The sequence below is a fragment of the Podarcis muralis genome, chromosome 8, assembly GCF_964188315.1.
Source record: "Podarcis muralis chromosome 8, rPodMur119.hap1.1, whole genome shotgun sequence".
Classification (NCBI taxonomy): domain Eukaryota; kingdom Metazoa; phylum Chordata; class Lepidosauria; order Squamata; family Lacertidae; genus Podarcis; species Podarcis muralis.
In genome coordinates this window covers 11,064,816-11,091,161 of record NC_135662.1, presented here as the reverse complement: position 1 = coordinate 11,091,161, position 26,346 = coordinate 11,064,816, and the positions used below count along the sequence as shown (strand labels likewise).

The following is a 26,346-nucleotide window of genomic DNA, read 5'->3' as shown; positions in this document are numbered from 1 at the left end:
AGTTTTCTTGATTTTTAACTAAACCATCGCTTCTTGGTGCCTGAGTGAGGTAAAACAAGATAGAATGACAAATTTATACTGAATTGTGAAATCAAAATAGTGAGTTATGTCAAATGAACTGTGTGGTTTGGGAGCTGCATGGTCAGGGGAAAAACAATGCTGTCCAGGGTTGTAAAGACTGCGGAGAGAATAATTGGGTGCACTCTTCCCACCTTGGATCAAATCTATGCTTCCAGGTATCATAAGAAAGCTGCAGAGATAGTGCAGGATAGTACACACCCCGGAAATGATCTCTTTCAGCTTCTGCCTTCTGGAAGAAGGTACAGGGTTATAAAGACAAGGACTAGCCATCTGAGAAACAGCTTTTATCCAGATGCGATTTTGGTTTTAAACGCAGTGTAAGGTAGTCTCTGTGGGAGTATATTGTATTTAATTATGGGGTATCAGAGTTTTTAGGGGGGTTAACCAGGCTGGGAGAGCTGGGATAGCAGGCTTGTGGGTTTTTGAATGTCTGATGTAGATTTTTTCAATTGCATTGTTCTGTATGGGACAATGAGAATAAAGATTATCGTATCATTATCATATCGTAACATTGCTTACCTGAGAGTAAGCCCCACTGAAACCAATGGGACTTACTTCTGAATGGTTAGATTTTCAGCCATAGCTGGCCACTTTATTAAATTTGTCTTTAAGGTGTCACAAGCTTTTTTAGGGGTCATCGTTGCTGCAAAAGACTATCAGGGCTACTCCTCTAGAAATTATTTAGCTTTGAAAGGGATCATGCAGGGAAGGCTACTGATTTGTAAATATAGTGTGACTCAGCAGCATAGATTATGACAAAATGATGACAAAAAACAATATAATGGAGCCATAGCAAACAGCAGGAGGGATAGCAATGTATCCGGCAGGAGCCGAGCAGCAGAGGAACGAAACCAGCTCGCTTTAATGTCACATAAAGGGCAGAACAGACAGTACTAATTTCATACATTCCCTACTCCTGATAGCTTCCTAACTGGTGCAAGAGAAACGCCGGTTATCTTCTTTGCAGCCGTACAGCTCTGGAGATTCCCCGGGCCAGGCGTGCTGACCTCTTCCTTCTTCCCAAAAGGCTCCTTGCCAGATCGGTCTCCTCACTGCTCCTCTCTTCCTCGCTGGAAGCCCTGGAGCTGATCCCAGCGCCGCTCAGGGGTCTTTCATGTCCTCCCCTGCGGCAGAACAATTTAACCTCCGGCTCCGGACAAGCTTGTCTGTTTGGAGACCCCATGCTTTCGTTGAAAGAGGCGGCCGCCATACACTCAGCCGCCGCCTTATCGCAGGAACACTGAAGCTTTTCGCACATCGTCCATCCGATACCTGAGAAAAAGATGGTTCGTGTTAGAGCGCATTGCACGTAGTCCAAGCGGGAGATAACTAGAGCATGCACCACTCTGGCGAAACAGTCTGCGGGCAGGTAGAAACTCTGGCCCTATGCAGATGATGTTCCCATCTGAGCATTCTTACACATAGTGGGAAGGGACGCAGGTGGCGCTGTTGGTTAAACCACAGAGCCTAGGACTTGCCGATCAGAAGGTCGGCAGTTCAAATCCCTGTGATGGGGTGAGCTTCCATTGCTCGGTCCCAGCTCCTGCCCACCTAGCAGTTTGAAAGCACGTCAAAGTGCAAGTAGATAAATAGGTACCACTGCTGTGGGAAGGTAAACAGCGTTTCCATGCGCTGCTCTGGTTCACCAGAAGCGGCTTAGTCATGCTGGCCACATGACTCGGAAGCTGTACGCCGGCTCCCTCGGCCAATAAAGCGAGATGAGCACCGCAACCCCAGAGTCGGCCACAACTGGACCTATTGGTCAGGGGTCCCTTTACCTTTACCTTACACATAGTGGATAAAAAACACTATCATAAGAACAAAAGAATAGCCAGTGGCCCATCTGGTCCAGCATTCTGTTCTCACAAGTGACCAACCCCACAGCCATGGGAAGCCTGTAAACAGGACCTGAACACAACATCACTCTCTCCTTCTGAGTTCTTCAGCAACTGGTACTGATGTTTATGTTGCCTTTTATTGTAACAGTGAAGAAGGGAGTCACCTTTCATCCCAAACTTACACTTCGGCGTGCGATCAAAGCACACAACCTCAGATCGCGAATTTCTTTCTGGACGGCATCCAAGTTTCTTGACTTGCTCCAGGCAGCAGTGATGAGAGAAGCAGCACCTGTAGTTACGCAAAAAGCGCCAAAGTGTTAAGTCTTCTGCAGAACTGCATTCTTTGTATTGCTTTGAATGTCTGGATCCCATAAAAATTTGTCAGTTATTCTAGGTCACTTTTGTCAAATGCCTTGGAATTACCCAAACACTGGTTGTTGGTCATGGCAAGGCATGCTTGTGGAACCATCAGAAACAGAAACAGTGGTTTATTACTCAAAGCGCTAAATTTCCCAGCACCCTTAGCAAACTATAATGCCCAGGATTCTTTCTCCAAAGTTGTGTGCTTTGAATGTTTGGTGTGCACACAGACTCTGGACTCAGCTATACAGCTGCAAATATAAGGTTTTAAGTGTGTTTTAAGTGCATTATACAAATGCAACACTAGATGGAATGGGTGAACTTATGGCAAATTCAATACATTTTAAAAACTTTTTTAAAAAGCATTTTAACAGCGTTTTTAAAATATGTGTCTAGATTCCACTTCTGTCTTTCTGAAATTCTTTCTATTTACTGCATTTCATTGGTTTTCATTCATTTTATCAATGACCAGTGCATTGGGGGGGGGGGGGGTGTTAAAAAAATACGAACTGTCTGAACAAATATCTTGAAAAGTGCCAACGCAAAATGGCTGCCATGGGTTGACTATTTTTTTTATTATATTGCAAGCCATCCTAGGCAACGTTTGGGGCACAAACGGTGAAATACCCATTTTTTAACATTAAATGTATTTTACTGAAGTAATGTGTGCTGGTGCTGCTGGGGTTATTGCTTGCTTGGTGCTATTTTTTGTGTCAAAAGTGTTTGCCAGGAGCAACCTGTCCAGTTCATCCATTGGGTGGCCTCTTCCTTCCTGCCCACAGTAACATCCGTATAACTCAAAGTCCTCCGGGCATCGGTCGGTTAAGCAATACAGCATCTCCCCCAACTGTGGGAGCACTCGCTTGACTCTTCCGTTGTCTCTCAGCTGCAGGAACGTAAACCGGTCACAAACTATAGAAAGAAGTAGAAATCCAAGTCATATAATTTGAGTCTATCTTTGGACACCTTCTTGTTGTTATGGTCCTCCCTAGAGTTCTTTATGCCAGGGTAGGCAGAAAATAGGTTGGGATCTCCTTGTGATTTGTAGGAAACTGACCCCCTGTGACAAAATGACAAACCTAGCAAAAGCAATGACAAACTTAGCAAAGGATGACAAACCTAGACAGCATCTTAAAAAGCAGAGACATCACCTTGCCAACAAAGATCCGTATAGTTAAAGCTATGGTTTTCCCAGCAGTGATGTATGGAAGTGAGAGCTGGACCATAAAGAAGGCTGATCGCCAAAGAATTGATGCTTTTGAATTATGGTGCAGGAGGAGACTCTTGAGAGTCCCATGGACTGCAAGAAGATCAAACCTATCCATTCTGAAGGAAATCAGCCCTGAGTGCTCACTGGAAGGACAGGTCCTGAAGCTGAGGCTCCAATAGTTTGGCCACCTCATGAGAAGAGAAGACTCCCTGGAAAAGACCCTGATGTTGGGAAAGATGGAGGGCACAAGGAGAAGGGGACGACAGAGGACGAGATGGTTGGACAGTGTTCTGGAAGCTACGAACATGGGTTTGACCAAACTGCGGGAGGAAGTGGAAGACAGGAGTGCCTGGCGTGCTCTGGTCCATGGGGTCACGAAGAGTCGGACACGACTAAATGACTAAACAACAACGACCCCCTATCAGGTTTTGGGGCATTGCCTCCCCCCCCCCCCCCCGTGATAAGAAGATCAAAGAAAGGAACGTCTTACCGGTTGGAAACTTTAATAATCACAGCGAGAGAACAAAGAACAGATCTCCTAGAAATGGTGGTGCTCCCAATTAAGGATTACACTCCCTTCCATCCCTGTTAATCTACATCACTACTACGTCTTGTAATCTAAGTTTGTAACCTCTGTGCTTTCTGTTTTGAGCCTTTCTGAGCTCTTCTCAACTTTGGAGAGATTGGAGGAATGCTGCCCAACGACTGTGAATCTGTTAACTCTTTCTCCCAGTGTTTCTTCTCCTAGCTGTTCCCCATCCAGTATTTCCCAGCTTCTGCCTTCTGAACTATGACCCCCTGCAAACCACTGTTCCAAATCTATACTGTCCTCCTGCTCCTGGGAAGAGTCAGGATCCGGATCAGGAGTAGGTGGAGGTTCCCACCATTCCTTCTCACTCCAGCCCTCCTCAGCACGGTCCCTGACCCCCCCCCCCAACTGTCTGATCATAGAGTCATAGAACTGTAGAGTTGGAAAGGACCACGAGGGTCATCTAGTCCAACCCCCTGCAATGCAGGCTTTTTTTGCCCCATGTGGGGCTTGAACCCATGATCCAGAGATTAGGAGTCCCATGCTCTACCAATTGAGCTGCTTTAAATTAGGATGCTGAAAAAGGATGTTAGGAGGAAAACCAGGAGTGGATTTCTAGTGCAAAAGGATTTGTGAGGTCAGTTCTGATACTAGTCGCAAATTCGTGAGCTGAGCAGACACACCCTGATCTTTAATTTTTCGTGGGTGGGTGAGATCCAGTGAAGGAGCAAGATCATCCCCTTCTCACCTTCTCCAAAGGTTTCATCGGGATCTGGCGTCTCTTCTGGAGATATTGTAGAAAAAGTTCTACCTTCTTCTTCAGCTATCTTGAAATGATTCCCTGTAGATCAGATAAAATGAGGGTTTTTGTTTTGTTTTTAGAACCTCAAGCTTTAAATAAACCTAACTGGTTTAAAAAAAAACCCCCACAAAATGACACAAAGAATTTCCAGGCACTCTTAAAACGAACAATTTATTGTGATATAAACTTGCATAGGTTAGATGTCCATCAAATCAATTGCATCAAGTGGTCAGTTAAAATGTTAAGGATAGATAAATGATAGAAATAGATAGATAGATATAGATGATAGATAATAGATAGATAGATGATAGATAGATAGATAGATAGATAGATAGATAGATAGATAGATGATAGATAGATGATAGATAGATAGACAGATAGATAGATAGATAGATAGATAGATAGATAGATAGATAGATAGATGATAGATAGATAGATAGATGATAGATAGATAGATAGATGATTGATAGATGATAGATAGATAGATAGATAGATAGATAGATAGATAGATAGATAGATGATAGATAGATAGATGATAGATAGATAGATGATAGATAGATAGATGATAGATAGATAGATAGATAGATGATAGATGATAGATAGATAGATAGATAGATAGATAGATAGATAGATAGATAGATGATAGATGATAGATAGATAGATGATAGATAGATAGATATAGATGATAGATAGATAGATGATAGATAGATAGATAGATATAGATGATAGATGATAGATAGATAGATAGATAGATAGACACCCTGAGTATTGTTGGGAGAGGCATTTCAAAATGAGACCGACTGCCGGATTTACGTATAAGCTAAACAAGCTATAGCTTAGGGCCCCACTCTCTTGGGGGCCCCCAAAAAAATTAAAGGGAAAAAAACCTGGATGTACCTTTCCAAAATATAAGATAACAAAACAAATAAAATAAAACTTACATACAGAACAGTGTTTTGTGTTGTGTAGGCTCCTAGGATGTAAGTAATGGGCCCCGCCTGCTAGCCTCCTCCCTAAAATATCACTGGTTTGCTATTATTATTTCATGGTATAGCAAGTTTCTAGAGACTAGATTATGAGTCTTTGTAAACTGTGTTTCTGAATGAACTTTTGTTATTGCCAAATGCCAATGTGTTTGCATTAGTAAGTTTGTTATGAATAAAAAATCAATTTAAGTTAGAGCTTAACAATTATTTCACTATTCATATACTTTTTAATTGTATTTCACTATTAATATACTTCTTCTTAATTGTATTTCAGTTCAACAATTACTTTGATAAAATACATAATTTGTAATGTTCAAATTGCTTTAGATACCTATTAGGTCCATAAATTACCCTATAGCATATATTCAAAACAAAAAACAGTGACAATTTGTTGTTGACAAATGACAGCAGGACATATAAAGGGACCCATTATCTTCAGTAGCTTAGGGTACTAAATCTGGCCCTGATGAGACCAGACAGTCAAGCAGTACCAGGTAAGAACAGCATTGCACAATCAGGAATAGGAATGATGCACTCCCTACTATAGACCATTGGTGATGAATTGGCATAGCAAATAGTATAAATAATCACCTAAACAGAAACAATCACATGTCTATGGACCTCTACAGACACTTTACATTTTTTTTCATCAGATGGATACCTGAGTCTCAAGACTCAGCGATTCAGCTGCAGATAAAATGTTTTAAGTGTGTTGTAAAGTGCAATATTACAAATGTGACGCTAGATGGAGAAAGTGAGCTATGGCAAATTCAATGTATTTTTCAAGATGCGTTTTTTGAAAAAGCATTTTCACAGCGTTTTTTATATGTATGTAGATTCCACCCGACTTACCATTGTCTGTTGATCTCCCAAGAGAATCAGAAGTTGAAACCGACTCAGGCTCTGTTGAGCTAATAACAGCAGGTGGAGCAGCACTGGTTTCTTCTGTGTTGAAGGCTTTCACTGACAACCCTGAAAGCACACTCATGATTAAATCACTCGCCTACTAAACAATAAATTTGATTTATGTCATTGGTCTTTATTGGCATAGGTTTAAACCATGGGTAGGAAAATAAGGCCCGAGGGCCGGATCCGGCCCAATCGGCTTCTAAATCCGGCCCGCGGACAGTCTGGGAATCAGCGTGTTTTTGCATGAATATAATGTGCCTTTTTATTTAAAATGCATCTCTGGATTATTATTCATGGGGCCTGCCTGGTGTTTTTAGATGAGTAGAATGTGTGCTTTTATTTAAAATGCACCTCTGGGTTATTTGTGGGGCATAGGAATTTGTTCATTTCCCCCAAAAAAATATAGTCCGGCCCCCCACAAGGTCTGTGGAAAAGTTTGCTGCCCCCTGGTTTAAACAGTAAAACCATACAAAGTTAGCCAAATACATTAATAATCCAAATACATATAATATATAAAAAAAACTAGGAAGCCACCATTGAGTAAATCAGGCAACTTTAGATTTAGCTTTAAAAATCTCAGCTAAATTCCCACCAAACAATCTTGGTCATTCCGTGGGTGGGGAGGCACCTCTAAAAAGTCCCTGGCCTGAAAAGTGTCAGGGTTTAGAGGCCTCGTTCCTGGTTTACTTAAGATATTGAAGACAGGGGAGCCTCTTGGCCCCTGTGTAGTGTTTTTTTCCTGTCCTCTTGATCCATCTTGTCAACATCTGGAATAAGGAAAGAAGAAGTTTCCCGATCACATGGGATATAAACCACAGGGTGACGCTGACTTACCTCTTGGCATGGAGTTTCCAAATGGTCCAGCAAGGCCTTCCTGTGCTTTAGTCATGAATAAAACAGAAAGTATATGTTAGCAAACCAGACAATGTGTTGTACTCTTTGCAAAGTATTTGTTGAGGTATCTCAACTCCCCACCCTAAAGCAAAGGCCAAGAAGAATGAGGACTGATTAAAAGGTTTAGAACTTTTTGCACTGAATGCCAGTGATTTTTATGAGGGCATTTTCAGCAGAGTGCAGGGACCAGAAACCACATACCTCCATCTCTGAGGGTTTCGAGGCCTCCACCGCTCTCCATGTCTGGATTAACTGTTTTGAAAGAAAAGCATCCAGTGCAGAAATAATACTTTGGTCAGAAAAGCCATTCATTCTCCTGTCCATATAAATTCAAGCAAATAACTACTGTACTTACAAAAGATTCACTACAAAGAGGTTTGTCCTCTATCCTTTATCCTGTATCTGGCCTCCTTATTTACTTCTTATAAACTGTTTCCTTTATGAATAATTCTTAAGATTTTTCTAATTATAACTTAAATATCCACAAGGATAAAGGAAGTCTTTTATTTGGTTGCTTGTATTGTTGTATGTTATGTTCACATGTTCAAGTTTAATGTGTATTGGGGGCTGGAGGGTTTGTGTTACGTTGTAAATAGAAATTCCAATAAAAAATTAAAATTAAAATACAAAGAGGATTTGTGTGGCAAGTCCCCTCACCTCTGAAGGAAATTTCAGAGTGGGCCTTAGTGTGTCATTGACTGCTATCATGGACCCAAGTATTTGATGGAGCATTCACTGTGTCATGGACTTTGGTCTACCATGGTCTATCAAAAACCTCTATCACTGACTTATTCTCATCAGCCCTTCCACTTTTCCACTCTCCACATATGACCAATGAGTTACAAATATAGGAAGATGTTGTTAGATTAAGGTTGCATGGTTGTTCCTTGGTTCCTTTTCTTCTGATAAATGGGGGACGCGGGTGGCGCTGTGGTCTAAACCACAGAGCCTAGGGCTTGCCGATCAGAAGGTTGGCGGTTCGAATCCCCGCAACGGGGTGAGCTCCCGTTGCTTGGTCCCTGCTCCTGCAACCTAGCAGTTCGAAAGCACGTCAAAGTGCAAGTAGATTAATAGGTACCGCTCCGGCGGGAAGGTAAACGGCATTTCCGTGTGCTGCTCTGGTTCGCCAGAAGCAGCTTAGTCATTCTGGCCACATGACCTGGAAGCTGTCTGCGGACAAACGCCAGCTTCCTTGGCCAGTAAAGCAAGATGTCATCCGTGACTGGATTTAATGGTCAGGGGTCCCTTTAACGGCCTGATTGGTCCACAGGAGCCACCCAATCCAGCTCCAGGTGGAAGTGAATCCACAACTTGATTGGCCTACAGGTGAATCCTGGAATTTACCTATGTGATAGACTTTGCAAAACATTTAGCAGCATCACTGTGGTGTAATGCAGAAGTAGAAAACCTCCAAATGCTGCTAGACCACAACTACCAAGATCCCTGACCATTGGGCATGCTGACTGGGGCTGATGGGAGTTGGAGTCCCAGCAACATGTGGTGGTCTATTGGTTACCCCATCCCTGATGTTAGTGTTTCAAGCAGGAGTAGCCAACATGGTGTCTTCCTAATGTTGCTGGAATACAACTCCCATCATGTCCAACTATTGATTATGATGGATGGACTGGTGGGAGTTGGAGCTGAGGACATCACATTGGCTACCCCTGGGTCAGAGTGTTGGACTGGGCTTGAAGAGACCTAAGTTCAAATCCACCACTCAGCCATATGGCGTTCACTGGGTAAATGTAACAAACTGGAATTTCTGTAAAGAAGAAGAAGAAGAAGAAGAAGAAGAAGAAGAAGAAGAAGAAGAAGAAGAAGATTACGAATCAATGATGACTTTGTTTATGTGCTGTGCTGTCAAAAGAGGCTGGGGACGAAGAGTGAGAAGACAGTGATGTTAAGCTGTGAGATGTACAGTACATACCACCTTCTTCTGGGTTTCTCAGCAAGAGGCCACTGGACTCAGGAGAAATGTCTGTCAAAGGAAAAACAAGAAAGCTCAACATTCTTTAGTTTATTCAGACCATTATAAATCAAAGGTTTGGCAACTTCTGTGGAGTATCTCTGGCTGAGCTGATGAAGGAGTCTATCTGGTGAAGTCAGAGATCTTGCTATAGGCTTGTTCCCAAAGTTAGTTATATCATAGAATCGTAGAATTGGGATCCAAAGGGCCATCAATGGCAGATGGCCACCCAACCTCTGCTTAAAAACCTCAAATGAAGGGAATTAAAACGTATTGGTTTTAATGATCAACTTTAAGCATATTTGATTTAACTGTCTTATGGATTTGGCCATGTTTTATCTGTAAGTTCATCTGCATACCACAGTTTATAGGTTTTCTAAACACGTCTTCTAAAAGCCCTAAAGCCATCACACACCTCCTTCTCTGTGGGCTTCGAGGCCTCCATCACTCGCCGCATCTGAAGCAACTGTTTAAAAGAAAATAAACCAGCATGGGAGCGATTCTTGGTCAGGAAAATCAAGCATGCTTTGGAAAAGCATCAGGAGAAATTAATCATATCAAGGAGACAAACGATAACATCATGCCTGCAAATAACAACTTACGGTCTGCTCCAGAACTCAGTACAACCATCCCATCTGTGGTCTGTGGGATAACTGAAAGATACACAATATCGATATATGCCTATGTGAGTCTGCAAGCTTCATCATTGTATCCCATAATCAGAGTAACATCTGCTGTGCTATATTTTGTTTTCTGTCTGTTCAGAGGACAGTAAGAAGAAGAGACTGATCTTCTGCAAGAGGGGATAAACCACATATAACCATATCTGAAAAGCTAGGCCCAAATCCTCTCCCAAGGTAAGTCATGATATAATAAGATTCCCGGGGTGGGGTGGGGGTGTCTTGTGACCCATTCAGTTGAACCCCTGTTATGTACTGAGTTGAATAGGATCCAAAAGGCAGCAGTCTTATTGGTCCTAGAACAATAGGGTCCAGAATGCAGCAGTCTGATTGGTCCACAGGAGCCACCCAATCCAGCTCCAGGTGGAAGTGAATCCACAACTTGATTGGCCTACAGATGAATCCCGGAATTAGCCAATCACATGGGGCCCGTTGTGTAAATAATGTATATAAAGCAGACATTCTGGGGGAACTTCCATTCCTCCTCACCACTATGAGCTGAATAAAGAGCATGAAATCCACTCTCGACTCCGAGTATATTTCAACCCCCTTCAAGATACAGGACATCCAGAGATCTAGAGCATCAGATGGCTGCCCAACCCCTGCTTGAAGACCTCCATCAAATATCAGCCCACCCAACGCACTAACTAGTTCCATTGCCAATCTGCCCTTAGTAATAATAATAATATTAGTATTATATCCCATCATCTGGCTGGGTTCCCCCAGCCCTTGATGTCAAGACGTTTCTGCTAATGTTCAGCAGCAATTTACCCTCTTGTAACTTAATCCCATTAGATCCGTTCCTGCTCCCTGGGCCAGCAGAGAATATGCCTTTGTTGTCTTCTACCTGGCAGATCTTCAGGTATTTGAAAAGTACTATCATGCCCCCCACGTCTTGCTCATCTTTTCTACAGGAAAAGTAGACCTATTTCCTCGAAGCTTTGCTCAACAGGACTTGTTGAACACCCCACTGGCTATTGTTCTTGCAGTCTTGTGATCCGGTTCCAGTTTGTATCGGTAGTTTCCCCGAAGAGGCTAACCTGAGCAGCAGAGGCTGTTCCATTAGAACAGATGAAGCACTATGCGGAATTGGCGGAATTGACACACAGACTACATGATAAGGACAACTGTGACTTTAAAGAAGAATGGGAACCTTTCACAAAGTACTCAAAGAAACAACAAAATGAACTGGACGCCTTGGCAGGTTTTGAGTAAACATACACAAACTTTTTACTGGTAATATATAGATATTATCCTGAGGCTCCAAGACTTTGGCCACCTCATGAGAAGAGAAGACTCCCTGGAAAAGACCCTGATGTTGGGAAAGATGGAGGGCACAAGGAGAAGGGGACGACAGAGGACGAGATGGTTGGACAGTGTTCTCGAAGCTACCAGCATGAGTTTGACCAAACTGCAGGAGGCAGTGGAAGACAGGAGTGCCTGGCGTGCTCTGGTCCATGGGGTCACGAAGAGTCGGACACGACTAAACAACTAAACAATGACAACATAGATATTATCTATCTATAAATTAAGGATCTTTACAATTTTATAATATGCAGAGAATAACATGTGCTGAAAAACCAGAGAGAGGAGCTGAGGGAAGTCTGGGAGTGGGGTGAGAGGTTGGGTTTTTCTTTTGGGGGGGAGGGGGAGGGAAAATGGGGGGAATGAGGGTGATGTATTTTTGATAAATTGTTATGTTGAAATTCCTAATAAAAATATATTTTAAAAAAGAACAGATGAAATACTGCCCCGTGGACCTCTGCTGGCCCTTAGTTGGCAATGGAACTGCCTGCCTTCTTACTTATAAACAGTTCAAGAGCTGGCACGGCTTGCCAGCTTCCTTCCCACTAGTGTTCTCTCTCGTAGGACTCGGCAAGAAGGAGGATGGAGACAATCAGGGCCAGATTTAAGTTTGATGGGGCCCTAAGCTACTGAAGGTAACGGGGCCTTTATATGTCCAGCTGTTCTTTGTCAGCAACAAATTGTCGCTGCTTTTTTTATATTGTATATTTGCTAAATGGCATGGGTAGTTTGAAAGTACTTCAAAGTGCAAGTAGATAAATAGGTACCACTCCGGCAGGAAGGTAAATGGTGTTTCCATGCGCTGCTCTGGTTCGCCAGAAGCGGCTTAGTCATGCTGGCCACATGACCCGGAAGCTGTACGCCGGCTCCCTCGGCCCATAAAGCGAGATGAGCACCGCAACCCCAGAGTCGTCCACGACTGGACCTAATGGACAGGGGTCCCTTTACCTTTTAAGGTGCTACTGGAAGGAATTATTTTATTTTGTTCGACAGAAGCAGCTTAGTCATGCTGGCCACATGACCCGGAAGCTGTACGCCGCCTCCCTCGGCCAGTAAAGCAAGATGAGTGCCGCAACCCCAGAGTTGGCCATGACTGGACCTAATGGTCAGGGGTCCTTTTACCTTTACCTTAGACATACTAAAGCCCAAGGGTCGGATCTGGCCCAATTGCCTTCTAAATCCGGTCCACGGACGGTCCGGGAATCAGCATGTTTTTACATGAGTAGAATGTGTCCTTTTATTTAAAATGCATCTCTGGGTTATTTGTGGGTCATAGGAATTTGTTCATCCCCCCCTTCAAAATATAGTCCACCCCCCACTAGGTCTGAGGGACAGTGGACCGGCCCCCTGCTGCAAAAGTTTGCTGACCCCTGCTATATGTTAATTTATGGACTTATTTGTATCTAAAGCCATTTGCGCATAATTGTGGAACTGAAATACAATTAAGAAGTATATTACAGTAGTACCTCGGGTTCCAGATGCTTCAGGTTACAGACGCTTCAGGTTACAGACTCCACTAACCCAGAAATAGTACCTCGGTTTAAGAACTTTGCTTCAGGATGAGAACATAAATTGTGCTTTGGTGGCGTGGTGGAAGCGGGAGGCCCCATTAGGTTCGGTTTTAATCACAGCTAAACTAAATAAGAACACTGGCAAACCTACCCTCTGCAACAGATGTATCTGTCAGCTGAGTATCTTCAGCCCTCTGGTTCTGAAACTCTATGGAAAGAAAGAAAAAATAGCTTCTTACTGGAAGGGATGAACATATTTGCATAGTCTCCATCTGGGCCTATTCACCTGGGGGAGTCTGTTTTCTGTTACCTGTCGCTTGTAGACTCCTGCCCCACTTTGGGCTCTGGGAGAGACAGTGTAGGATACACATAGCATACCTGCAGCATGAAGCGTCGTCTGACTTCTCTCGCTGACTGTTTCTGTAAAGAAGAGGGAGCAGGTGTTCCATGATTCATTTTCGTAAAAAACAGAAATAACAAAATGTCCAGGCATATGAAAAATGGACAGTGCGCATGCTAAAGGGGAAAGGAGGGATGAAAAGGAAGGGGTGAGCAGCTCTTCTCAATGCATGAAGTACGTCCAGAAATTTGTTCTGCATTTTAAACTTGATTGACAATCCAGTCCAGAGCACCACATATATCCTGACACACTTACAAAGCACACATGCGAGAGATGGAGTTTGCTGTTCTGCATCGATTTGTCTTTTGATTGTATTATCATAGCTCAAACCCAGCCTATTGCAGTTTGCATTTCATTAAAATTATAGGAACTCTGCCCAATTTGGTGGCTTGTTTTCTATCCTCCTGACAGTATTGCAAGCATCCACCAGTGTTGCGGACAGTAACACAGAAGATTGGGCATGAGAGGCAAACCGGTCTTCTTTGGCACGCTTGTCCACCTCTAGCGAGATCTTCTCACTGAGGAACCTTTGATAAGCCTAATTCCCTGGAAAGCAGTCTTTAAACCATTGGCTTGTACTTTTCACTCACTGAAACCCAGACCCAGACACAAAAAAATTTTGCTGACGTGTGACATAATAGCCAGTAGCAACAAATTAACTTTGCAAGAATACAGTTCATTAAAATTCAAATCAGGGAACAGGGACGTCTACAGACCGCCGAGGAAACAAGATCTCAGAGTTTCTCTTTTATATTCTCACCTGTAACCAGAGAGGGACAAAGTGAAACATCCATGCTGTTCAAGGAAGAGTTAATGTGGGAATGCAGAAAGCATTCAATAGCTGCCTTGTCACAGTTGCAGAGAAGGCGTTCACAGGCATCGTCAGACTCTGGAGACGAAAGAAAACCGAAATTGAGGGGGGTTGGAGAGATCAACATACAAAGTACTATTGAGATATCTGTTTCCACAATCTGCCTTCTCTCTATAAGGTTTTGACCTGGAGAAGTGCATTTCGTTTTGTAGCTGAGAGTGTATATTGTGCCTCCCACACTATTCAACCAGCATGGAACGAGTTCAAGACTGAGAACAGTTCACAGTGAGAGATGGTTCTAATACACTGGAAAACATGCTGGTATGAAATTCTCTTCTTTCCAATTACTGTTTTGGACAGGATTCCCTTCAGGAAACGATACATGCAAAAATCAGCTGCACCTCTGAAAATATTATAATCTGCCAGTAGATAAAATGCCACCTGGAAATGGAATAAGCAACATTTTTAAAGAAGAAGAAGAATCTGAATCTAAACTAAAACATGTAGTACAGTGAAAACCCAATGTTGATTTCCTTCAGAATGGATAGGTTTGATCTTCTTGCAGTCTCTTCCAGCACCATAATGGTTTTCCCAGTAGTGATGTATGGAAGTGAGAGCTGGACCACCGAAGAATTGATGCTTTTGAATTATGGTGCTGGAGGAGACTCTTGAGAGTCCCATGGACTTCAAGAAGATCAAACCTCTCCATTCTGAAGGAAATCAGCCCTGAGTGCTTACTGGAAGGACAGATCCTGAAGCTGAGGCTCCAATACTTTGGCCACCTCATGAGAAGACTCCCTGGCAAAGACCCTGATGTTGGGAAAGATGGAGGGCACAAGGAGAAGGGGGCGACAGAGGATGAGATGGTTGGACAGTGTTCTCGAAGCTACCAGCATGAGTTTGACCAAACTGTGGGAGGCAGTGGAAGACAGGAGTGCCTGGCGTGCTCTGGTCCATGGGGTTACGAAGAGACAGACACGATTAAATGACTAAACAACAACAACAAATGTGGCTAATAATAATAATAAGAAGAAATAATATTCCAGGACAAATACTTTGGCAGTCTCACTCACCATTGAACCAGTGGGTTTGGACTAGATGTTATTTTGGCTTTAGGCGCAATCCCCAAAAGGTAACTGCTGCGTAAGTTGCAGGCTTACTGTAGTGCTGAACAGTTCTTAAAATTTGCCCGTCACTGTTCATAACATCTAGCCCACCAGACAAAAAACAAGGCCGAATAGGTGTGTCTTAGAGGCCTATTCATCTGAAGGCAAAGGAACCTTGGGAGAGGAGGAGGAACGGGGATGAAGCATTCATAGCATTTATTACAAAGCCCTCAATCTTACCGCAGGTGATGTTTTTGGTGAGGCAGCTGACATCCGTCGAAATCTTCGCAGGGTCCCACACACATTCTTCTTCTGTTGCTTCTTCGTAACACTTGCGGTGCTCAAAACAGCAGCTTGTTTGGCATGCGGGGGGGGGGGGGGTAACCATCAAATAATTAATATAAGGCTATTTAGAATGTGATTCTTGGCTTAGCTACTTAATCTGTTTAGTTTGCATTTTAATACCTAATTTTCACTTCCCGGGGGGAAAAAGCCGTGAACTGTAACACTTCAGCATTCACACTTATCTGAATTCCGTGGTGCGACTCTCTAGTCACCCCTCCCCCCCAAAGTGCACTAAAATGCTAATTTTATTTATTTATTTTGAACATTCTTATTACATTCATGTCCCACCTTTCCTCAAACAATCTCAAGGTGGCACATACGGTTCTCCTCTCCCCCATTTTGTCCTAATAAAACAACCCTGTGAGGTAAGCCAGCCCAAGGGACTGTGACTAGCCCAAGGTAACTCAGTGGGTTTCATGGGTGGGAGGGAATTTGAACCTTGGTCTTGAAGGACCTAGTCCTACCAGGTGCCCAATCCACTTCATGGGCTGCTTGGGTAAAGTGTGCCTATAGATCTATAGTCCAGAAAGCATTTCAGCCCAAATTCGTGTTAGGATTTTTATCTATCCGAGCTGCTCCAGCGAGTGGTACTGTGATTGTATACCACATGTGAGTGTCTGAGAGAGCGTGAGAAAGGAAGTCTGTATTATCTCTTCCTTCTGAGTACTGTTGGAAGTTTAGTTTCACTTTTGTGTGTGTCACAGTTCTGTACCGGTATTCAGAGAGCACAGACGTACTGATGGAGTCTCTGTATATAGACTGTAAATAAAGTATGGTAGTTTAGAACTACGATTGAGTCTTTCTTCTGCTATGATATGCCAGAAGACTGGCGTGGTCTTTTCAGGAGAGATGGGTCGCCTATCACCGGTCTCTCTGGAATGAAGGAGATTTACAGCCAGAGAGGACCACAGCAGAGACGCTCCAAAGACTTGGGAAGTTGGCAGCCTTCCCGGGCATTTTTCCAACAATTCGGACTTCTGTTGGACCTAAGCCTTTGGGCCAAAGGTTATCCACCCTAGATTTAAGGTGACAGGTGAACCAGGCTATAATGCATGGCAGCCTCTTGTTTTTACAGTCCCAGGCAGTCAACAAAGTCAGAATTAATGTGTTCCTGGATGCGGGTGGCACTGTGGGTTAAACCACAGAGCCTAGGGCTTGCCAATCAGAAGGTCGGCGGTTCGAATCCCTGCGACGGGGTGAGCTCCTGTTGATGGGTCCCTGCTCCTGCCAACCTAGCAGTTCGAAAGCACGTCAAAGTGCAAGTAGATAAATAGGTACCACTCCGGTGGGAAGGTAAACGGCATTTCCGTGTGCTGCTCTGGTTCGCCAGAAGCGGCTTAGTCATGCTGGCCACATGACCCGGAAGCTATATGCCAGCTCCCTCGGCCAATAAAGTGAGATGAGCGCCGCAACCCCAGAGTCGTCCGCGACTGGACCTAATGGTCAGGGGTCCCTTTACCTTTATCGTACTAGACAGTCTCCCTCAAGAGGTGGTGGACTCTCATTCCTTGGAGGTTTTTAAGCAGAGGTTGGGTGGCCATCTGTAAAGGATGCTTTAGCTGAGATTCCTGCATTGCAGGGGTTTGGACTAGATGACCCTTGGAGTCCCTTCAAACTCTATGATTCTATAACTCTGTAGTCTTACAGGCCGTTGTTACAGCAAGCAACCAGACACGGACAGGTGTCCCTCACAAAACCTCTGCAAAATGGGAATGTAATCACGAATATTCCAGACTCACCCATCAAACTCATCTGCGGGGAGACCCTCCATTTCGAATCGGCAGGTGCAGCCGTAGTCTTCGAAATCTCTCGGGCAAATGCCGGTCACACACCTCATTTTGCTCACAAAGTTGAGCAGCGCAGGGAAGCTGGTAAAGATGGACTGGAGCCAGGTGAACTGAGAACCCAAACAGTCTGCAGGGACAACCATAATGTGAATTCAGAGTCTGAAGGTTGTTTGTAGTGAGTCAGCCGGGCTCATCTCATAAATTGTTATTTTGGAGGTTTTCCAGAGAATGCTCAGAAACACACACACACACCTCAAGGAGACCAGCCCTTTGGAGAAAGGGTCGTAGCTCAGTGGTAGAGCATTTGCTGGGAGACAGCCCTGCCTGAATCCCTGGAGAGCTACCACCAATTGATGTAGACAGCACAAACCAGTGGTCTGATTCTGTATAATCCTATGTTCTCCTGATCCCCATGCCAGTTCCCCAAGTGAAGTAATCATTGTAAAGTAGGGAGAGAGATGTGAGAGGTCTTGCATACCCCAGTCTTATGGCCTGCATAAAGATAAAGGGACCCCTGACCATTAGGTCCAGTCGTGACTGACTCTGGGGTTGCAGTGCTCATCTCGCTTTACTGGCCAAGGGAGCTGGAGTACAGCTTCCGGGTCATGTGGCCAGCATGACTAAGCCGCTTCTGGAGAACCAGAGCAGCGCACGGAAATGCCGTTTACCTTCCCGCCAGAGTGGTACCTATTTTTCTACTTGCACTTTGACGTTCTTTCGAACTGCTAGGTTGGCAGGAGCAGGGACTGAGCAACGGGAGCTCACCCCGTCGTGGGGATTCGAACCACCGACCTTCTGATCGGCAAGCCCTAGGCTCTGTGGTTTAACCCACAGCGCCACCCACGTCCCCTTATGGCCTGCATAGTCCCAAGCATATTGAGGGCCACATTTCCTGCTGGGGTGCATGGGAGTTTGCAGTTTCCCAGTGCCTCCTAACTGAGTAACTTCAATCATGCCGATTCAGTGAACTGGACAGGGAGGCAGAGGAAACTCTAAATCCCATGGCTCCCAACAGAAAATGATACTCCTCAACCCTAATGATCAGACCTATACAGACTCATTTATTCCCAGCATGTCCTCTCCAGCATGAGTTCTCTCCAAGTTTGTTTGGGAAAGTGGGAGACTGGCCAGTGAGTGGCATTGCTTCAGTAGCCAAAGCTCTATCACCCCTACAGAAGAGGGAGATATCAGCATGCGGGGGGGGGGGGAGTAGAAAAAAAACCTTTAGGAAAAAATCTCTTAAGGGTGAGGGATAAAAACAGCCCAATGAGGATGGAAAGGGGTCAGTGGGCATGGAATGCTGACTGTTGTGTGGGCAAGTAGGAAAATGTGGACGGGTGAGGGAATGGAAGACTGGAATTCTGAAACGCAGCCTATCACGCTGCAGCATTCCATTGCAGTTCTCTCTTGTACATTCCTGAGACGCAGCATCACTTTGTTGTTTGGGATTATGCACATAAGCAAATTCAGAGATGTCCACAATTCAAAGCAATGCATACAAACCACAAATGCAGATATGCAAGTGTCAGGAAATGTTCTCCCTTTAAAACGAGCCTGATTAAAAAAAGAACGATGTTCACTTACCAAAGAACAACGCAACACCTTCCACGTTTGCAAAGACCCCGTTGAAGAATGTAATGTTATCTGAATGTAAATAGTTTTACAGTGTTAAAGGTTATACATGCCCACCTCTCATCTATTTCATTTCATCTACAAACTAAATTGTGGGATAATCACAAAAAATGAACCGTTTCCCAACATTCTGTCCCACTCTCCCAGTATTCTGTCACACTTCAGAGTGACCAACAAACCCAACCAAAGGCAAACTGGTTAGAAACTGGTTTAGCTCTTAACGGGTGGGACCGCCACAGGAAGGGAATTCAGAAAATATTTATTATGACAAAGCCAGCTAACATCTGATGGACTTCTGGGAAACCTCTGCCACCCAACCCCTGCTCAGGCTATGATTATTGTTCATTATTCCCCACTACAGGTACAATATTCTCATCTGTAGTGTGGATATGCAACACGGCTGCAGCTCCAGTCAGTGAGTTTAACAGCCACCATTTGGGAATGGTGCATTTTTGCAGCTGATCTGAAAAGCATCAGAGCCCATAGCATTGTTCATTGGAGCCACCTAGCTGATCTAGAATCAATTGGCACAGGCAGAAGAATCACAACATGTCTTTTTCTAGACTGCCCACTCCGCCCGTTGTGGGGATCACATGTTTAATTACTCTTGTCATGAAACATAAGCTCCCTGCATGCAGAAACCAAGAGTGTCAGGGAGACGGCTACCCTTGATAACATAGGCATGTGATGCCCTCTGCTAAGTCTGCATAAAATAGTAAAGGTAAAGGACCCCTGACAGTTAAGTCCAGTCGCAGACGACTCTGGGGTTGCAGCGCTCATCTCACTTTACTGGCTGAGGGAGCTGACATTTGTCCACAGACAGTTTTTCTGGGTCATGTGGCCAGCATGACTAAGCTGCTTCTGGCAAAACCAGAGCAGTGCATGGAAACGCCATTTACCTTCCCACTGGAGCAATAACTATTTATCTACTTGCACTTTGACATGCTTTCAAACTGCTAGGTTGGCAGGAGCAGGGACCGAGCAATGGGAGCTCACCCCGTCACAAGGATTTGAACCACCAACCTTCCGATCGGCAAGCCCAAGCCTCAGTAGTTTACACCACAGCGCCACCTGCATAGGTTCCACTAAATCCCCATCCCTTGGAAACTGCTGAAGGCAATTCTCACTGGGACAAACTGCTTGTCTGAATCCATTCTTAAACTTCACCTCTTGTAAGCAAACAATTCAGCCCTTTCAGGTAAGGGGCAATAGTTTAGCGACAGTGCATACTTTGCATGCAGATGGTCCAAGAAGTTCAGTCTTATGCCTGCGGTATCCCTAGTCCTACATCTACGGTATCTCCAGTTAATAAGATCCCAGAGGGCAACAGAGCTGGAAACACAGCTGGCCCATGGCCCATGCCACTCAGGTGGCAGAAATGCAAGAGGCAGCACTCGACCCGCCTGACCCTTTGTGTCCATCACTGAGAGGCAGGCGTTCCAGCATGCAACATTGCCGCTCGTCTTCCCTGCCCCTGGAGGAGAAGCCAAGCAAGCAGCAAGACTTTGAGGAGCTCTCTGGCTCCTTTAAGTTCAGCAAAGAGCTAGGGAACAGCAGGAGCAGAAGAAGTGGAGCACAGCAGTGGGGTAAAGTAAAGGTAAAGGGACCCCTGACCATTAGGTTCAGTTGTGGCCGACTCTGGGTTTGTGGCGCTCATCTCGCTTTATTAGCCAAGGGAGCCGGCGTACAGCTTCCGGGTCATGTGGCCAGCATGACTAAGCCGCTTCTGGCGAACCAGAACAGCGCACGGAAACGCCGTTTACCTTCCCGCCAGAGCGGTACCTATTTATCTACTTGCACTTGATGTGCTTTTGAACTGCCAGGTTGGCAGAAGCAGGGACCGAGCAACGGGAGCTCACCCCATCGCGGGGATTCGAACCGCCGACCTTCTGATCAGCAAGTCCTAGGCTCTGTGGTTTAACCCACAGCGCCACCCGCCGTGGGGTAGGAGGTGCCATTTTCCATTTTGCCCCCGGTGGCGAAATGGGCTGGGCCACCTTTGGTTGGCAGCTGCAGTGGAACTTGGTCCATTAAGAGAAAATGGGGCACTGCTCCAGCAACCTCAGTCAGCCCTCACCTGGTCCGTGCCTACCTGCCTCCTTGCATACAGCCTGTCATTGATGCCACCTGCTGGTGGTCTCCCTGGCATCTGCCCTACCCAATGGACACCAGCCATCACAGCCTGCCTGAGACCTGGAGGAGCTATTGCCAGTGTAGGCAGAAATACTTGGCCAAGATGGACATGCAACACCCTATATTCAGGGGTTCTGTTGCTATTGGACAGATACAGAACAAGAGCTTCTTACTTAGGTCTCTTTCTGCTGCATGCGGAAGATCCATTGGAATTGCTGGTGTCTCTGATCCTTGACCTCCTGTCTCACCAGTTCCGTTCAGAAGGAGCACAAATTAAAACAGAAAGATTAATCAATAGAGTGCCTGAAGCCAATTTTCGTCGACTCATTTGTTGGTCTCCATTGCAATATCCAAAGTGCATCTCTTACTTGCTCTCCTCTTCTCTATATCTCTTGGTTGACTTCCTGCATTTACCGGTACCTTTGCTATTTCTATATTAAACATTCACTGAAATGAAATTCAAGATGAACTTAAAACGTGTAAGTGTGTTGTGTACCCAGGACCAGGTTGCATATTAGGAACTGAAGGCACATGTATCCGACAGATAATAATAACCCCAGCCATCTGTTGCAGAGACTTCAAAGTCAGTTCTTTCTGAAATCGGTGAGAATTATCTGCACATCAGCGACACTAAGATCAAATTTCCAGGTTCAATTTTGCCTTACTCCAACCAGCTTCACTGAAATGGGGAGGGGGGGGGGAATAAGTCTGTAAAACATCACCTTACCCAGGAATTTGGATGCGTGTGAGAAAGTACAGGGAGGAAGGATCTTGTCAGAGGAAGTATTATTTATAACGTGATCAACATTTACAAAAATATTTGATTCACTTTAATTTAAGGAAAAAATTACACTTGTGTTTTTTGTAGGATTTTAGTACATTTTGTGTAGACTTTTAACTTGGTTTAGCAGCTCCATATAGTGGTGAGAAATTTCGCATTCACTAGAATGGTGGGACGCTTCACTGAACCCTCCACTGAAGTGAATAGAGAATCCTTCTCTTACACAACTTCTGTATAGCATAAAATATGCAGGCCATTGGAATACATATGGGCTATTCCCAAAAGTTAGAAGGAACTGATACATCTCTCAGCAGCCGATGCCTTGATGTGGTAATTAAAAAAATAATAATCTAATTATGTTTAATACACAATTATTTTATTTTACTGTTTGGCTGACAGCTTGATCTTTGTGTTCTACTCAGATAGAGGTGGGTTTTACTAACTTCATCTAGGCCTACTTATGGATACGTCTGCAGAGGATTGCAACCTTGTCATGTGTTCATCACCTGTTGGCATCCACCTGTCTCAAGAGACAATGGAGTGAGCCTCCAGGGGCAATAATAATAATAATAATAATAATAATAATAATAATAATTTATTTGTACCCCACTCTTCTGGCTGGGTTTTCCCAGCCACTCTGGGCGGCTTCCAACAAAGAATAAAAATACATTAGAATGTCACATATTAAAAACTTCCCTGAACTTCCCTTCTAAATGTTAGGTAGTTGTTTATCTCTTTGACATCTGGTGGGAGGGCGTTCCACAGGGCAGGTGCCACTACCGAGAAGGCCCTCTGCCTGGTTCCCTGTAGCTTTGCTTCTCGCAGTGAGGGAACCGCCAGAAGGCCCTCAGCGCTGGACCTCAGGGTCCGGGCAGAACAATGGGGGTGGAGACACTCCTTCAGGTATACTGGGCCAAGGCTTTAAAGGTCAGGGGTGAAGTCTAACAGCTGTGTTAGCAGTACTGAAGTGACCTCCCTGGGATGCAAGCCTGGGCAGTGTGCATGGAGGTCCTGGGCTGCCCAAATGACAAGACCCCCCTCTCGGCCTCATTGATGTGGTCCAAAGGAAAGCAGAACAATGTGTTTGGCACCAGCTTGGCTGCAGGAGTTGCTAGAAGGAGGCGTACAAGGTGCCTTCCAACCATATTAAGGACTCTGCTCTGGATTTGTGTACGGTTTCCTCCTTAGCCCTTTCTTCTCCCAGAGATGTCCCACAAGTTAGTGGAGATTTAGGATCGGAGTTGTATGTACCTATATGTGTTTTATCATCATCATCATCATCATCAGTTCTTACTATAGTGCAGCCTTCCCTAACCTTGGGTCCCCAGATGTTGTAATGGTATTCCGAATGTTCCAGCTCCCATAATCCCCATTAAACATGGCCAATGGCCAAGGATAATGGAACATGCAACCTGACCAAATCTGTGGATACAAGGCTGGGAAGTTCTGCCGTAAGAGCCTATAGGGTAAACAGTTCTTGAGACATGCTTGAGGCAAAACGTCCATACAGAATGATGAATAGAGCTTGAGAAACAGGAACATTATTTTCCACTTACCACCACTATGCAATACCATCAACATATTCACTAGGAGAATAACCATCATTGTTTTTTTCAGGAATCTTGCCTGGTGAATTAAGGAAAATGTTAGACTGGGCGTGCGTATTTCATTTGACGGTAATACAATATAGCTGCCCCATTGAAAAGCCATCAAATTATTTATGTCTCCTCAGTTCATTCCACTATTCAACGACAAAAGAGAATATTAGTCCCTGAAAGTGTTTCCAGCATAGGAGCCTAAGAACGTGCAACAGTGATGCAACAGTCAGCTTGTCTGTGGAAGTAACTGCTCACAAAAGGAGAGAATAAAAGCACTTAGAGCTTTTCTGTTCATGAAAAGGGGAAAAAAGACTATAAAGATTTTTTTTAAAAAAAATCAAATAGTGTGAAAAAGACAGTGGGTGGGACACACAGGGGCAGAATTTCAAATTTCAGCAGACCTCTTGAGATCAACCAATTTCTTATCTACAATTGCTACCTCAAGAATCTCCAAGGTAGGGTTGCTATAGACGGAATACAGCAGTAGGAAGCAATGTCCGGGGAAATCCGGACATAAGGCAACCCATTTCGGAAGAATTTCCTAAAAAAAATACGTAGCTCAAAAGCTCAACAACTTTGTCAGAAAGGATTTTCACTTTCTGAAATATGGCAACCCTACTCCAAGGGCCCATCCGATTCGAAAAACCCAAAACAGTTTTGTGACTACATCAACCAGCTTCTTCCACATCAATCCTTGCTTGGATCCCTGACGCTCCTTCTGAGTTTTCATCACACATAGGATCATGCTGCACACATGATTAGAATCTAAATCACACCTTCTGCCTCGAAGGTAAAGTGCAACGCAAATCAGGGATGGAGGAGAAATTCGATTCAGATCACATTGAGAGGCAAACCAACCTAACTGGTACCTTACGAATTAATACACAAACTGAAATACAACCATCCCTTTGAAATTCTCACTTCTCCAAATGCAGTTCTCCGGCCAAATCAATGCAAAAGCAGTACATATACATATATAGTGAAAATACCACGCCAAATGCATGATATGTGGGGAAATTGCCTTACAAAAATGTGGAAATTAGGAGAGTTTTGTACTAAAATGCTGGTGATTTCCATGAAGACTTTTTAAATAATAATAGTAAAGTAAAATGTGGAAAAGTGGAGAACTAGCAACTGGAAAAAATGAGAAACTGAGATCGACAGAACTGACCATCACTAAAGTGCAATCCTGCACGTGATTCTTTGGAAGAAGTTATCTCAACTGGGTTCAACTGGACTAATTCAAGTCCGCATGCTGAGGACGGCTGCCTTGTCCCCTCACGGCCACTGGAGTTTCCATCCTTCCAAGTCAACTGCTTTAAGATCAGGGTGCCAGTTCAGATCCGCTCATCATCACGTAAGATCCCCTTCCAACCAAAAGCGCACGACTTACCTTGAGGGATATTGCTCTAAAGGAGATGGGAAGGAGGAAATGGCCTTTAAAGAAGGTTAGGGCTTAGTGATTTATACTTGCTTGGCTATCCCCCCTCGCCCATGTGACCACTTTCTTCGTCAACCCCACTTTAAGCTTTCTCAATCGGCCCTTTCATGAGGTTTGTGCAGGTCACAATGCTTGCCGCAGCGAGGTTTAACATTATAGATCATTTATATACCTGGGGCTATATTAAATAGGCCTTCTCTCCAGGGGACTGCGAGTTGCCGGAATAATACAGGCCCTGTTGTAATTAAACAACAATTGCCCCTCTGTTATCCCTCTCCTGCCAAGTCACGTGACGGTGGCGGTAAGAACTTAATAAGAGACAATGTTCCATGTTGAGAGACAGGTGAAAATCTAGACTGATTTGGAGCCCCTGGTTTCTCCAAGTGTTGAAAAGGACAGAGAGTGTTGGGGGGAAAACAACATTAAAGGGTCTTTAGGGAGTGTGGGTCAGGGACAGGCAGATGATAGATGATAGATGATAGATGATAGATACCTCTAGATGATAGATAGATAGATAGATAGATAGATTAGATAGATGATAGATAGATGATAGATAGATGATAGATAGATAGATAGATAGATAGATAGATAGATAGATAGATAGATGATAGATAGATAGATAGATAGATGATAGATAGATAGATGATAGATGATAGATATAGATAGATAGATAGATGATAGATAGATAGATAGATAGATAGATGATAGATAGATAGATGATAGATGATAGATAGATAGATAGATAGATAGATAGATAGATAGATAGATGATAGATAGATAGATGATAGATGATAGATAGATAGATAGATAGATAGATGATAGATAGATAGATGATAGATAGATAGATAGATAGATAGATAGATAGATAGATATAGATAGATGATAGATAGATAGATGATAGATAGATAGATAGATAGATAGATAGATAGATAGATAGATGATAGATAGATAGATAGATAGATGGATAGATGATAGATAGATAGATAGATGATAGATAGATAGATATGTGATAGATAGATAGATAGATAGATAGATAGATAGATGATAGATAGATAGACACACATACACACGTATGAAACAATTGCCCCATTTTTTTAGAACAGGAAATCAAAGTGGATTGCAGGTTTTTTAAAAGAAAAAATAAATGATAATCAAAAGAGCATAAACGGAATACTACAAAGAAAAGTCAAAAAGCTTTCTTGAAGAGCCAGGTCTTCGTCAAATGCTAGGAGGCAAGGGAA

At 43.9% G+C, this 26,346-nt stretch overlaps 1 protein-coding gene across 2 annotated transcripts; it reads right to left on the bottom strand.

Annotated features, from left to right (window-relative positions):
• Nucleotides 1-646: 646 nt before the first annotated feature.
• OC90 (otoconin 90) lies at nucleotides 647-25,241 on the bottom strand. 2 transcript variants are annotated; one of them, XM_028736137.2, is made up of 19 exons: nucleotides 25,058-25,241; nucleotides 23,623-23,692; nucleotides 21,459-21,524; nucleotides 19,105-19,164; nucleotides 17,473-17,647; nucleotides 15,629-15,741; nucleotides 14,232-14,360; nucleotides 13,450-13,491; nucleotides 13,223-13,279; nucleotides 10,178-10,228; nucleotides 9,991-10,041; nucleotides 9,540-9,587; nucleotides 7,811-7,861; nucleotides 7,550-7,594; nucleotides 6,659-6,778; nucleotides 4,767-4,859; nucleotides 3,017-3,191; nucleotides 2,102-2,208; nucleotides 647-1,353 (listed from the first exon to the last, which is right to left on the bottom strand). In XM_028736137.2, the coding sequence occupies exons 2-19, from the start codon at nucleotides 23,669-23,671 to the stop codon at nucleotides 1,034-1,036; spliced, it is 1,752 nt and encodes a 583-aa protein (XP_028591970.2). In that variant the 5' UTR covers nucleotides 23,672-23,692; nucleotides 25,058-25,241; the 3' UTR covers nucleotides 647-1,033. The 2 variants fall into 2 exon arrangements, with proteins under 2 accessions (XP_028591970.2, XP_028591968.2); XM_028736135.2 differs by having other exon boundaries at nucleotides 9,537-9,587; nucleotides 25,058-25,240.
• Nucleotides 25,242-26,346: the final 1,105 nt, after the last annotated feature.

Excerpts from the sequence above, each read along its gene's own strand:
- OC90 (XM_028736135.2), bottom strand. The coding sequence starts at position 23,671 with ATGATGGTTATTCTCCTAGTGAATATGTTGATGGTATTGCATAGTGGT. Across the intron at positions 13,492-14,231 it reads TTGTCCCTCTCTGGTTACAG|AAACAGTCAGCGAGAGAAGT; the intron begins GTGAGAATATAA and ends TCTTCTTTACAG. Across the intron at positions 3,192-4,766 it reads CGATGAAACCTTTGGAGAAG|TTTGTGACCGGTTTACGTTC; the intron begins GTGAGAAGGGGA and ends TTCTTTCTATAG.